Genomic DNA, 15,604 nt, shown 5'->3' with positions numbered 1-15,604 from the left:
GTGGAATATAAACTAGGACTGAAGATTTCTTTGGTATAAGAGAAATCAGAGAAGAAAACACTAAGCAATATTGTTTGTAATATATGTGCTCTGGATACTCTCTTGTATTTTTCAAAAATAAGAGAATTTTTGTACCTAAAAATGTAATGGTACATTTTTGTACCTAAAAAAAGTAATGAATTTTAGTACCTAAAAATCAACACATTTTATTTCATATAAACACCACGGATAGAAGTTTAGAAACACTAAGGGAAAAAATCTTTCAACTGCATGGCAAATAAAATATTAATATACTTCTGTGTGTAAAGCTCTTACAAATCACTAAGGGAAAAAAGTAGCTCTAACATAATATAGTAAATGATATAAAGAAGTACCAATTCAAAAAGGAGGAAACACAAATAGTTAATAAGGGTATGAAAATACATCATATCTCACTTGTATTTAAAGTCTATACAGTTCATGGAATTCTCCAGGACAGAATACTGGAGTGGGTAGCCACTCCAGTAAAACCACTGGTGGTTTCTTTACCAGTTGAACCACCAGGGAAGCCTAAGGAATACTGGAGTAGGTAGCATGTCCCTTCTCCATCGGATCTTCCCAACCCAGGAACTGAACCAGGGTATCCTGAATTGCAGGTGGATTCTTTACCAGCTGAGCTACCAGGGAAGCCCCCAAAGAAATACAAATCAAAATAAAATTTCTTTTGCCTGATAGAATGCTTACCCGTGTTGTTAAGGGTATATGTAATAAAACAGGCACCCTTATATATTTTCTGCAGATCAGTTTGTCAATATTTGTCAAAAGCTTTAAAAAAAAATTAAGATTTTAATTGTAATAGTAAAAAAGAAAAAGGCATGGAGTGTTAGAATTATGGTTCATATCTATACATCAGAAAGCTATGCAGCATTAAAAATGATGTAAATGTTTACTAGCACAAGAGTATGTTTATTATATATTATTAAAATAGAACAGTTTAAAACAGCATGTATATTAGATATACTATGATTCCACCGGTTAAAATAGGGCAGATACACTGGTTTATAGCATATACACATGAAAAAGATGTAGAGAAATATAAAGTAAGATGTTTACAGGAGTTAACTATATGTGATTGGTTTTACAGGAGACATATGTACAGTTTCTCTATATTTCTCTGTTTGCATCTATAACTTGTATAGTTTTTAAGAAGCAGCAAAGCTCTTACTTTGGTACAGTCAATAAAAAGCTCTTTCATGTGTTCTTGAAGTGGATTTCATGTCGTGAGTGATCTCAGGGTATTTTCCCATTACTCTTTTTTATTTTTAACTTTGCCTTTGAGATCAACTTCTCAGCACTTCATGATACAATTCTATCACTGTCAGCAGTTTCTGACACTTCACTGTCAGTGAGTAGCGAGTTTCTATCTTATGGCTTAGTTTGAAAATAGGAACCACACAAGTCAATGTAAACAATTCTTGCATGTTGTTATTTCAAGGACATTACAGTGGTAAAATCCATGAAGAGTCCTCCCGCTGGTGTCAAGCTTGTAATGGAAGCTATATGCATCTTGAAAGGCATCAAAGCCGACAAAATCCCTGACCCAACAGGTACAGGGAAAAAGATTGAGGATTTCTGGGGTCCTGCCAAAAGACTTCTGGGTGACATTCGATTTCTGCAGTCACTTCATGAATATGACAAGGACAATATTCCTCCAGCTTACATGAACATCATAAGAAAAAATTATATTCCAAATCCAGATTTTGTTCCAGAAAAGATAAGAAATGCTTCCACAGCAGCCGAAGGTCTGTGCAAATGGGTCATAGCAATGGATTCATATGATAAGTAAGTAGTGAGAAAAAAGAAAACAAACTTTTTTTTTCAGATTGGTTCTTCAGGTACTATAAAACCTATGAACTACATAGGTGAGAGACTCCTCAGAAAGTCAGGTCTAATGCCTGCTCTGACATGTTTACTGGAGGCAAGATTATACCAACTACATAGTATAACACAATGATATTTACACTTTTTGGACTCAGCAACATTTTGTTGTTTTTGTTCAGTGGCTAAGTCATGTCTGACTCTTTGCAACTCCATGGACTGAGGAGCACCAGGCTTCCCTGTCTTTCATTATCTCCCAGGGTTTGCTCAAACTCATGTCCATTGATTTGGTGGTGATGGCATCTAACCATCTCAACCTTTTACACTCTAAAAAATGATTATAGACCCCCAACCTTTTTATCAATATATTAGAAATTAAAAGTGAGAATTAAAAAAAAATTATTTACTGATTCATTTCTAAAAAGCAACATATACTTTACATAAATACTTCTTTTTTAAAGTCCACATTTTCAAAAAATTTTGGAAGAAAAGTGGTGGCATTTTATACTTTTGCAAATCTCTTTACTATGTTCTTTAAGAGAAGACAGCTGGATTCTCAGATCTGCTTCTTCATTCAATCTGTGGTGGGCTGTTGTTTTGACTAAAGTATATGAAGAAAATACAGCCTCACACAGATGTTTAGTTGACAGGGAGAGCCTCATTGGAGTCCCGAGGGGGAGGGGACATGTCTTGGACCACATTTTGAAAACAACACCTAATGTACAGTCTTTGATGAAACAAACAGCCTATATGGATGATTATATGAGAAACATTTATATCATATACAAAACAGTAAAAACTGTTGGTTATTCCTTTGAAAAGCAACTATTACAGGATATCTTTAAATCTCACAATTCTATTTGTGAGATGTGTACATCTATATTACATGCTATATATGTTTTGGACAATGATGTATTCTGTTAATGATAAATTTTAATTTAGTGTTTTATCATTTATTTGGATTTCCCTGATGGCTCAGCTGTAAAGAATCTGCCTGCAATGCAGGAGATGTGGGAGACACAGGTTAGATCCTTGGGTTAAGAAGATCCCCTGGAAGAGGAAATGGCAATTCACTCCAGTATTCTTGCCTGAAAAATCCCATGGACAGAGGAGCCTGGTGGGCTATAGTCCAAAGGGTCACAACGAGTCAGACACAGTTGAGCAACTGAGCACACATGCACACATACATTTATTTAGAATGGTAACCCCACTGATTCCATTTTCTAGAAGAGAATTTAGATCTGTAATTTCCCCTATATAGTCCCTTTTATTACTGACATACATATTTATAAGATATCTGGTTTTAGTTAAGGGTATATTCTGATATTTGAAAAAAAGTAAAATATAAAGACAGGAGCATCATTGTTATATGTATATAATAAGCCTAGAAGAGAAAAAACAAAAGAGTTGGGGAACTGAAGAAGAGGGTGTATACAGTATCATTTTAACTATTTTGAGATGAAAATAAAATAATAAGATTAATCTACAAAATAATAAAAATTAAAATGAAAGAACAAAATGACATAAATAAAATACCCTTCCTTTCTTCATTGTTATTAAGCCTTAATGAGTTAGACTGGTTTACATAAACACTGTACTATTTTACATGTATGTGCTTATTCTCCTTTTCCAAAATCACCAAAATTGACACTGGCAACAATTTAATATTTATCTATGGTTTAAAAAAAATCACTTATTTAGGGGTTTTCCTGGTGACTCAAACAGTAAAGAATCTACCTGCAATGCAGGAGACCCGGGTTCAATCTCTGGGTCGGGAAGATACCCTGCCTGGAGAATTCCATGGGACAGAAAAGCCTGACGGGCCGTAGTCCATGGGGTCGCAAAGAGTCAGACATGACTGAGTGACTAACACACATATGCAATCACTTATTTGAAAATATTATATATATTTGATATCTATTTTGAGAATCATTTTATTGCTGGTATTAACTTTGTTAAATGTAAGATATAGAAATCAGTATAGGTTTTATGTGAAGATGTGTTTTGAGTTATAATAAGGATTTTAGAAAAGTAATTCATGTATTCTACTATTGTGTGAAAATTGTGTAAATCTTAATTATGTTGAATTGGTTCACAGTGCTCTTCAGGTCTACTATATCCTTCTACCTTTCTGTATGTTCTACTAATTTGGGGAGTTTGATATTGAAACTCTACCTAAAAATCTTAATGTATTTACTTAAAATAATTGTAATATATAGTAGAGCTATACATAATCTTGTTCTGTATTTTCCAAGTTTCCTGTAAATGTGTTATCATTCTTTCATAATTTAAAAAAATTAAAAAGTAAATTCAGTGATGGAAAGTACACTAGAATATTAAACATGTATTTAATTTTCCAATTTTACTTTTGGCAGAGTGGCAAAAATTGTAGCTCCCAAAAAGATAAAACTGGCTGCAGCTGAAGGGGAGCTTAAAATTGCTATGGATGGTCTCAAAAAGAAGCAGGCAGCACTTCGGGATGTTCAGGACAAGCTGGCCAGGCTTCAGGACACACTCGAACTAAATAAACAAAAGAAAGCTGACTTAGAAAACCAGGTATAGTATAATACAGAAAGACATAGGCACATCTTCAGTTACTCTAAATAAAAATAATGTTCACGCAGCTACAAAAACAGCAATACTGTTTTCTTCCTGGTCAGGAGTTGGCAAGCAGTGGACCACAGGATAAACCCACCTTTGTATGGCCCACAAGCTAATAATAACTTTGACATTTTTAAATGATTATACAAGTTTCTATATAATATCCTCAGTTTTGCCTTTTGGTCCATGAAGCCTATAATATTTATCTTCTGGCTCTTTATCCCACAAAAAGAAAAAAATCGCCAACCATCTCTACTATAGATTACTAGAATATTGAGCTAAATTATTTAAATCATTCTTCATTATGAGTGAGAGAATGGAAAACCAAACTGTTAAGTAACAGTTATGTGAAAGTTAATGGCAGAGCTGAGATTAGAACTCAACACCCAGAACCATACTGTGTCCACTGGAAATGTTTTTAAGACTAAAATCATTACTCCAACTTAGTGATACCTTTTGTAAAAAGTAATTGCTAGGATCTGATTATGTTCCCCAGAAAAGTCCAAGTATCTTGATATACAGTCAACATTTATTGAGTGCTTATCATGTGCAAGGCACTATTGTTCTGAGAGCAATGTATATTATGTTACTGATTCTCACAAAAGCTTTCTGAGGGAGGTAATCTTTTTAGATTATTTTCTAGAAACTAAAGCACAGAAAAGTTAAGCAACTTGCTCATGGTCAACCCAGTTTCTAAGTTTAGATCCAAGTCCAGGCAATCTGACTCTAATACTTTTCTCTTTCCCATCCTACTAGGCTGCTTCTTTCTGTACAATATGTGCACAAATTCTGTATTTGTACAATCTGTGATATTGTGCTAATCTTAAAAATGTGTCCTATTATTTGACATGGTCTTCAAGTGATCAATTTTTGTTTAAATAATATCACTAACAGATAGATATGTGGTTGCTCACTGTAAACATTTTTCAACTGTGCTGTATGTTTGAAATTATTTGTTTTTCATAATAAAATGTTATAAAATTATGGTAATGTAAAATGAATATGTGTACTAAAAGCTTGCTTTTGGAAGAGAAATTTTGGTTAAAATTTTTTACATAGTAGTTTCTGATGACAACTTTATTATGGTCCAAGACCTGATTTAACATTTTAGTTGAGAGAAGAATGTGTGAAGAAAGAAACCAGGATGCAAAAGGTAATAAAAAGAGGGAAAATTAAAAAAAAAAAAAGAGGGAAAATTAACAGGAAAGGTTTTTAAAGAAGTGTCAAAAATCTTACTAATTACATACCTTCTGCTTTTTTTAAACCCATCTTTATATAAACTCTTATGGTATTCTATATGTTTAACACTAAAGGCATTTGTTATTATTAATATAAATATTAATAGCATAGGAAAAAGTACAAGCCAAATTCTCATTCTAAAATAATCTAAATGTCTCTATTTTTATCAATAATTTACTTCTTTTCATGTAAATTATTTTATTTTGAACTTTAAGATAACCTTTACTTAATCTTGTCATACTCTAAAAATAATGATAAGTCACTTATAATTAATGAAAATAATTCAGATATTCCACTGGAACATTGCTATTGCATGGTTTAAAATGACTTTTGCCCAAGTTTTCCACATTTGTAATTATCCTTCCTCTTTTTTGAAAATAACATTGCTTAATTATGTATAATCAAACTTGGTTGACAGCCTTATGCACAAAGTAGGCTCTCAGCTATTGACTGATGTCCTAATTTAAGGTTAATTGCAAGTGTCTGAGTAGGCTGACACAATTTAGCAGCTTGGAAACTGTGCTTTGTAAGTAAGCATAAATTATTAAAACCTTTAAACATTTAACCTTTAAAATTATCATTAAATCAACTGTAAGTTAAATTAGGGGGAAACGTTCATAGAATATTTAAAATAAAATGCACTTTGATTATTAAAATGGAGGGTAAAACTTTCAGTGTCTCATAACCATAGCTCATTTCCTTAAATAGAGCAGTTGTTTGTGTTATATGATAAATACCTGTTATGAGTTTCACAAATTAGATTAAAACACTCTCTTTACTATGAAAAAAGTCTAAAAGATCATGGACTCTCCAGTCTTCACAGTGAACTACTACTGCACGTTTTTCTTCCACAGAGAGCTAAAAAAGGAAAACTTGAGGTGTGACTTTGTAATTTAAAAATGTATCCCTGGGGTTAAAATCTGGCAGAATTTTTAACTTACTCTACTTTTGGTGTTGATAAAAGTTTACTTCTATTTTTGAGGTTGACCTGTGCAGCAAAAAGCTAGAACGAGCTGAACAATTGATCGGAGGCCTTGGGGGTGAGAAAACACGATGGAGCCAGACAGCTCTGGAGTTGGGGCAGCTGTACATCAACCTGACGGGGGACATCCTTGTTTCTTCAGGGGTCGTGGCTTACCTTGGAGCCTTCACATCTAACTATCGACAGGTAGGGAATACTTGTCCACCTCTAGGGTCTCCTCTTGATCCTCCTGGTACATCCAACATTAATCTTGGATTTTTTTTTGTTGTTGTTTGGATTTCTTGCTAAGTATGAGGGAGAAAAATGTTCGCAAGTGATTTTTAGTTGTGTATTTTAATTATTCAGTAAGTTAGCTTGGTGACAAAAAAATACTATATTAAATACTCTTATAATTGTTTTAGAATTGTTTTTGAAACAAAAAGATCTACTTTAGCACATCATGTGAAATGGTAGGCCCTAGTAATAAAATTTTAGTTCTTATAAACAAGTATAAAGGTATCAGGATTTTTTTTGATGTTTTTAATCAAATACTCTCAATGAGTCTCAATAATAAATCATTTTCAAATGATTTCAGAAGCTAAAGCATCTTAAACCTTCAGTTTTAGTTTAGGAAAAGATGAGCCTGCCTTTGATCAGGGGCATCTTTCCTAAGAAAATAAATACCAAGTTCCCTGCTTCAAATTCCTACCCCTCTGATGAATTCTGCCTCAGTCTTATCCTTGACCCCACTCCTAACCCTACTTCTTCTCCCGGCTTTTTTCTTCCACTTTTCAGTTTCTTTCTCAATGAGACCCAGCATATTCTTCAGCTCTCTTTAGGAATACAACCCAGGACATGGCCCTTCCAAAGCAGAAGAAGGCAATGAGAATAAAGAGAAATTTGAAGCATTTGGCAATAGCTTCTGGTGTCAAGGGAGGAGAGAAAAATGAAAACCCACTTCTAAAGTGGGGCTTTGTCACTTTACAAAGCATTTGTTTTGTTCATGGTCTCAGTTGAGATTCACTTGATTTCAAGGTTTCTCTTAAGTAGGGTTGATTCTTGGAGGCCACTATTTTGGTTTGTTTGCTTGCTTTTAACCAAACTGGTTTAAATTCCTCATATTGATCATGCTTCTGTCTTCAGGCTTCTGAGTTCTCGAAGCCCTTGTCCTGGCACATGAGTTTCATATTCTTCTTAGCTTTCTGTCTTCATTTGTGTCTGAACAACTATCTACGATTATAGCCTCTACATGAAAGTGAAAGAGGAGAGTGAAGAAGTTTGCTTAAAACTCAACATTCAGAAAACTAAGATCATGGCATCTGTTCCCATCACTTTATGGCAAATAGATGGGGAAACAATGGAAACAGTGACAGACTTTATTTTGGGGGGGCCCCAAATCAGTGCAGATGGTGAGTGCAGCCACAAAATTAAAAGATGCTTGCTCCTTGGAAAAAAAGCTATGACCAGCCTAGACAGCATATTAAAAAGCAGAGACATTACTTTACCAACAAAGGTTCGTCTAGTCAAAGCTATGGTTTTTCCAGTAGTCATGTATGGATGTGAGAGTTGGACCATAAAGAAAGCTGAGCACTGAAGAATTGATGCTTTTGAACTGTGGTGTTGGAGAAGACTCTTGAGAGTCCCATGGACTGCAAGGAGATCCAACCAGTCCATTCTAAAGGAGATCAGTCCTGGGTGTTCATTGGAGGGACTGATGCTGAAGCTGAAACTTCAATACTTTGGCCACCTGGTGAGAATAACCAGCTCATTGGAAAAGACCCTAATGCTGGAAAAGATTGAAGACCGGAGGAGAAGGGGATGACAGAGGATGAGATGGTTGGATGGCATCATCAACGCAATGGATGTGAGTTTGAGTAGGCTCTGGGAGTTGGTGATGGACAGGGAGGCCTGGTGTGCTGCAGTCCATGGGGTTGCAAAGAATTGAATATGACTGAGCGACCGAACTGAACTGATAGCATTGACATCTTGTAGTTCAAATAATTAACATTTAATATGACACTATTTACCTAGTCTTAGACTTGTTTGCTTAACAGTTTTAGAGCCTGAGGCTTATAATGATTAAGAAAATTGCTCATAACCACACAGCTGGTTTATGACAGAGCAGAAATGAGACTTGTCATCACCCGAATCCTCACTGAGCCCTCTTTCTACTCTTCTACGTCAACTTGGACTAATGGAAGAAGTAGCTGCAGAGCTTCCTACACTTCTCTGTTAGTCCCCACTGTACCCTGAGTGTCTGCACTGCCTCCAGTGCCATGCTGAAAGTCAGCATTCTGGGGCACCCCTCCAAATCCAGCCCTCTCCAATGACTCCTTCCAAAACACAGCATCTTGTTCTCACTCCCTAGTCACCTGCTTCCACTAGAATGAGGGCTACCAGTTTGACCACCCACACAAATGCTTCTGAAAAGCACTGAGACCAGAACTGAGACCTTGAAATTTACTGACAGAAGCAAAGCAACACTTCAGCTAGACAAAAGATCTAAGCTCATAGCTTCTTCCATGAACTCACATCCACTGTCCCCACCTCTGATTCAAGTAGACACATCATCCCATCCCATCTAAGAAGACTTGAAGGCAATTTTATCTCTTCCTTGTTTTACTGTAGCAACCTAGGCTTTTACTTATCTAGTCTCTACTGTCACTGTTCCTTCCTTTGAATTTATTCTCCACGTCCTACACTGTAATCATTTATCTCTTTCTCCTGGGTCAGGGCAGCTGGCAATTTATGCTGCATCAAAAGTTTCCCATTTGATTCTAAACACAAGGGTAATAGTAGCAACTTCAGTTCTCTACCCAGATCCCCACCTGGCTTCCTGTGCTTTCACATCAAACAACCAGTGCCTGTGGTTTACTTTGGCTGACTTCCCTTGGGTTCTTAGAACCCACTTTGCCCAGCATCCGGTCCCATCACTTCATGGGAGATAGATGGGGAAACAGTGGAAACAGTGTCAGACTTTTTTTGGGGGGGTTCAAAAATCACTGCAGATAGGGACTGCAGCCATGAAATTAAAAGACGCTTACTCCTTGGAAGGAAAGTTATGACCAACCTAGATAACATATTAAAAAGCAGAGACATTACTTTGCCAACAAAGGTTCGTCTAGTCAAGGCTATGGTTTTTCCTGTGGTCATGTATGGATGTGAGAGTTGGACTGTGAAGAAGGCTGAGCGCCAAAGAATTGATGCTTTTGAACTGTGGTGTTGGAGAAGACTCTTGAGAGTCCCTTGGACTGCAAGGAGATCCAACCAGTCCATTCTGAAGGAGATCAGCCCTGGGATTTCTTTGGAAGGAATGATGCTAAAGCTGAAACTCCAGTACTTTGGCCACCTCATGCAAAGAGTTGACTCATTGGAAAAGACTCTGATGCTGGGAGGGATTGGGGGCAGGAGGATAAGGGGACGACAGAGGATGAGATGGCTGGATGGCATCACTGACTCGATGGACGTGAGTCTAGGTGAACTCCGGGAGTTGGTGATGGACAGGGAGGCCTGGCATGCTGCAATTCATGGGGTCGCAAAGAGTTGGACATGACTGAGCGACTGAACTGAACTGGAGAGCTAAAATTGCCTGGGAATTTACTTCCCTTTGAGATGGGCCTTAATGAAAGACAGATGTGAGAGCCTGAAGGTCTGTCTCCCTTCCTTCTGGTTGACACAAATCCATGGAATAACTTACACCCACTATAGGATAAAGCTGAAACTACCTGTGCAGAACTTTGGCCAATCCACCACCTTTTATTGGCTTCTTCCCCATCCTTATACTGACTCTCTTAATATCTCTTCCTTAATAAATCACTGCGGGGAGCCAGCGGGAGGCACTCCGCCCGTGGCAAAGGTCGTGAGGAAGGAGGCTCGACATACGCAAAGGCGGGATTGAGCCTCAGGAGTCCCCCTGGAAATCCTCGAGCATCTACCCCCATAACCAGAGCCTGCCTACTTTACTACTTTGTGCTCTCACCTACACCTCTGACTTTACGGGGGGTTGTCCCCCACCACCTCTTTCGGAGAAGGAGTTAACTTAGAGCTCCAGTTAATAATAATTCCTGGGCATGACAGGAGTGTTCCAAACTTACAAACTCCTCTGAAGGTTCTCTAGCCTGCCTGACAGGCTTGTCCGGCCACATGTGATTGCTCACAGCCTCCCAACTGTGAGAGGCACGAGATGCTTTAAACCTTCTAAAAACAGGTTCCTTAGAAAAGTTAGAAAACCATTAGTATAAGTATAGTGGGCTGATTAGAAATTGTATTGGTGAAGGGTTTTTCATTTGTTGAGCCAATGTTTGTTGCTAAGACTCCACATCCCCTGCCCTTATACACATTAATGAATATATAGAAGAAATAAGTATTAACCTTTGATATAAATCACGTTAGACCTTAGGCTAAGTAAATTATTTCCTTAACTAAAACCCACTACACCCTCACCCTATAGGAATGTAACTTTATTTGGGTGGCGTCTGTTTTAAGAATAATCACCCCTGGAGAAATAAGTGTTGACTGACTGCTGTCACAAGGAGAGGGTCATAAATTGTCAGCAGGCCCCCCTGGCCAGAAGATGATGTAACACCCCTAATACCTCTGTATACATTTGTATGAAGCACCTGACTTTGATAAAAGTCAGTACTGCTGACCCTGTGTGACTTTTGTATAACATCTCAGTGTATAAAAACAGACTCTGGAAAATAAAGAATTGGGATCAGTTCCTCGAAAGACTGGTCTCCCCATGTCTCTCTCTCTCTCAAACTCTGGCTGAGTCTCCATCTGGAGTGCAGAGCTCGCCATGCTTACTAACTTTGCCTGGGCTTCTAAGATCCAACCAGGGAGGCCTCAGTGTCTCCTCTCCTTCGGGAGAATGGAAGGACACCTGCGGCCTACGTAAGTGGTGCAAGCTTCTTGTCTTGAAGTTTTATTGGTTTCCGGCGTAAACCGAGCTACTCAGCCTCTTTTCTCCACTGAATTTTCCTGCTGAGCTATCCTCATTCTATTACTCTTTATATCTCTAATTAATATTTAAATAAGTCACCGACACCGTCCCCGCTTTGAATACCCTGGATCAGCTGGGGCTGGACCCCGACAAATCACTTCACGTAAATCTTCATGTCAGAGTCTGCTACTAGGAAACCCAAGTGAGGCAAAAGGCTTTAAAACAATCTTGGTTTTTTTATTTTTTCACTCTAACATCAAAGGTTTTGGATACCAAGAGCCCATAGTAAGTAGCTACAGCCCCTCTGTCCAGTCTTGAACCTGAGTAGTTGTCAATTATTCATCCACCCTTTTAGATTTTCTAGTACTCCTCATGATAAAATGTAGAAAATTCCAATTCTCCTGACATTACTGGGGCCACATGTTTGATTGTAATGCCCATGCCAGTCTCAAAGACAAAATTCTATGTTGCTGTAAGGACATACAGGCTGTAAGGACACAACAGGAGTTGAATTAATTTGAACTTTTCTTTTTTTTGGGGGGGGTGGCGTTTAAAATTGATTTTTAATGTTAATTTTTCTTTTTTTTTAATTAATTAATTTATTTATTTTACTTTACAATATTGAATTGGTTTTGCCATACATCAACATGCATCCGCCATGGGTGTACACGTGTTCCCCATCCTGAACCCCCCTCCCACGTCCCTTTCCATACCATCCCTCTGGGTCATCCCAGTGCACCAGCCCCAAGCTTCGTGTATCCTGCATCGAACCTGGACTGGCGATTCGTTTCTTATATGATATTATACATGTTTTAATTTGAAATTTTAAAGAGATCTTTTCCCTACCGATAATCAAAGTCAAAACTGCTCTGGTGGTGATACATACTTTCACCAAATTGTTGTTCAGTCACTCAGTCACATCTGACTTTTTGTGACCCCATGGACTGCAGCACACCAGTTTCCCTGTCCTTCACCATCTCCTGGAGCTTGCTCAAACTCATGTCCATTGAGTTGGTGATGCCATTCAACCATCTTGTCCTCTGTTGTCCCCTTCTCCTCTTGCCTTCAATCTTTCCCAGCATCAGGGGCTTTTCTAAGGAGTTGGCTCTTCACATTAGGTGACCAAAACATTGGAACTTCAGCTTCAGCATCAGTCCTTCCAATGAATATTCAGGGTTGATTTCCTTTAGGATTGACTGGTTTGATCTCCTTGCTGTACAAGAGACTCTCAAGAGTCTTCCCCAGCACCACGGTTCAAAAGCATCAATTCTTCGGTGTTCAGCCATCTTTATGGTCTGACTCTCACATCCATACATGACTATTGGAAAAGCCATAGCTTTGACTATATGGACCTTTGTCAGGAAAGTAATGTCTGCTTTTTAATACACCATCTAGGTTTGTGATAGCTTTTCTTCCAAACAAGATATCACCCTGAATGGTCAGTTTTCCATTTCCACCATCTATTTTGCCACCTGATTATTAGCCAGGGTTCTTGGCTTGTATTTTTATGGGCTCGTTCAGAGGCCCTCATGTTAATTTAACTTATTCTCTGCTGCTACATTCCTATAGATGTTGAATTGAGCCACTTAAATTTCTAACCAGAGTTCATCTGTGATGACATACTATACCTGTCAACTGTGGCTCAGACCATGAACTCCTTATTGCCAAATTCAGACTGAAATTGAAGAAAGTAGGGAAAACCACTAGACCATTCAGGTATGACCTAAATCAAATCCCTTATGATTATACAGTGGAATTGAGAAATAGATTTAAGGGCCTAGATCTGATAGATAGAGTGCCTGATGAACTATGGAATGAGGTTCATGACATTGTACAGGAGACAGGGATCAAGACCATTCCCATGGAAAAGAAATGCAAAAAAGCCAAATGGCTGTCTGGGGAGGCCTTACAAATAGCTGTGAAAAGAAGAGAAGCAAAAAGCAAAGGAGAAAAGGAAAGATATAAACATCTGAAAGCAGAGTTCCAAAGAATAGCAAGAAGAGATAAGAAAGCCTTCTTCAGCGATCAGTGCAAAGAAATAGAGGACAACAACAGAATGGGAAAGACTAGAGATCTCTTCAAGAAAATTAGAAATACCAAGGGAACATTTCATGCAAAGATGGGCTCGATAAAGGACAGAAATGGTATGGACCTAAAAGAAGCAGAAGATATTAAGATGAGGTGGCAAGAATACACAGAACTGTACAAAAAAGATCTTCATGACCAAGATAATCATGATGGTGTGATCATTCACCTAGAACCAGACATCCTGGAATGTGAAGTCAAGTGGGCCTTAGAAAGCATCACTACGAACAAAGTTAGTGGAGGTGATGGAATTACAGTTGAGCTATTTCAAATCCTGAAAGATGATGCTGTGAAAGTGCTGCAATCAATATGCCAGCAAATTTGGAAAATTCAGCAGTGGCCACAGGACTGGAAAAGGTCAGTTTTCATTCCAATCCCAAAGAAAGGCAATGCCAGAGAATGCTCAAACTACCGCACAATTGCAGTCATCTCACACGCTAGTAAAGTAATGCTCAAAATTCTCCAAGCCAGGCTTCAGCAATACGTGAACCGTGAACTTCCTGATGTTCAAGCTGGTTTTAGAAAAGGCAGAGGAACCAGAGATCAAATTGCCAACATCTGCTGGATCATGGAAAAAGCAAGAGAGTTCCAGAAAAACATCTTATTTCTACTTTATTGACTATGCCAAAGCCTTTGACTGTGTGGATCACAATAAACTGTGGAAAATTCTGAAAGAGATGGGAATACCAGACCACGTGATCTGCCTCTTGAGAAATTTGTCTGCAGGTCAGGAAGCAACAGTTAGAACTGGACATGGAACAACAGACTGGTTCCAAATAGGAAAAGGAGTACGTCAAGGCTGTATATTGTCACCCTGTTTATTTAACTTATATCCAGAGTACATCATGAGAAACGCTGGACTGGAAGAAGCACAAGCTGGAATCAAGATTGCCGGGAGAAATATCAATAACCTCAGATATGCAGATGACACCACTCTTATGGCAGAAAGTGAAGAGGAACTAAAAACCCTCTTGATGAAAGTGAAAGAGGAGAGTGAAAAAGTTGGCTTAAGGCTCAACATTCCAAAAATGAAGATCATGGCATCTGGTCCCATCACTTCATGGGAAATAAAAAACGCAGATGATACTTAGTAAGTATTCAATAGTGTGCTGTCTTAACTCAATCTTGAATCATGATTAACAACTCTGAATTCCCCTTTATGGGCAGTTTGCTAAGCCCTCACCTCAACCATTTGCCTTATCAGGCTATGATAATCCTGGGTTACAGTAGGCACATACCCAACTTCCAGAGGGCTTCCCTTGTGGCTCAGCTGGTAAAGAATACACCTGCAATGTGGGAGACCTGGGTTCAATTCCTGGGTTGGGAAGATTCCCTGGAGAAGGGAAAGGCTACCCCCTCTAGTATTCTGGCCTGGAGAATTCCATGGACTATATCGTCCATGGACTCACAAGTAGTCGGACACGACTGAGTGACTTTCACTTTCACAACTTCCAGAGACCCCCCAGATACCTAGTCCCTTCTTCCCAGTGCCTGTGGAACTACTCCAGAGACCAGTCCTCAGGAAGCCCAGGAAACCTAGCCAACTCCACCCCACTCTGCTTGACGTTTGTAAACTGCCCCCTGCAGTTCAAGCTCACTATTACCCTGTGTCAGGTGTAGCCTCCTGTTGGGGAGGTTTCTCTTATTTGGAGCTTTGAGTAATGGAGTTCTGCCTCTCATCTAATGAATGACTTTATGTTGTGTCCCACCATCCAAGAAAGCCTTAATCATACCTAAGATCATATAATTATGACAGAAAAGCCTGGTAGGAAACACTTGAATCAAAATAAAAGTATCATCTATAAATGGACAGTGTGAAATTCTGTGCCATGGATGGGCTGCAGTGAGAAGAACACAGTATCATTTTGTCGATATTCCTGACAAAGGTTCATAATCTGAATTGACTCTTGAGAGAACAT

General features: G+C 38.4%; 1 protein-coding gene across 4 annotated transcripts in view; it reads left to right on the top strand.

Moving 5' to 3' along the window:
• Nucleotides 1-15,604, top strand: part of DNAH7 (dynein axonemal heavy chain 7) — a 257,550-nt gene that overhangs the window by 163,299 nt on the left and 78,647 nt on the right. For all 4 annotated transcript variants that reach the window (XM_059874486.1, XM_025001611.2, NM_001143874.1 and 1 more), the window contains 3 exons: nt 1,475-1,821; nt 4,233-4,413; nt 6,680-6,865. In XM_059874486.1, the coding sequence (XP_059730469.1) occupies nt 1,475-1,821; nt 4,233-4,413; nt 6,680-6,865 (714 nt within the window). The remainder of the gene's footprint in view (nt 1-1,474; nt 1,822-4,232; nt 4,414-6,679; nt 6,866-15,604) is intronic.

The sequence above is a fragment of the Bos taurus genome, chromosome 2 (assembly GCF_002263795.3).
Source record: "Bos taurus isolate L1 Dominette 01449 registration number 42190680 breed Hereford chromosome 2, ARS-UCD2.0, whole genome shotgun sequence".
Classification (NCBI taxonomy): Eukaryota; Metazoa; Chordata; class Mammalia; order Artiodactyla; family Bovidae; genus Bos; species Bos taurus.
This window is presented reverse-complemented; position numbering and strand designations above follow the sequence as displayed.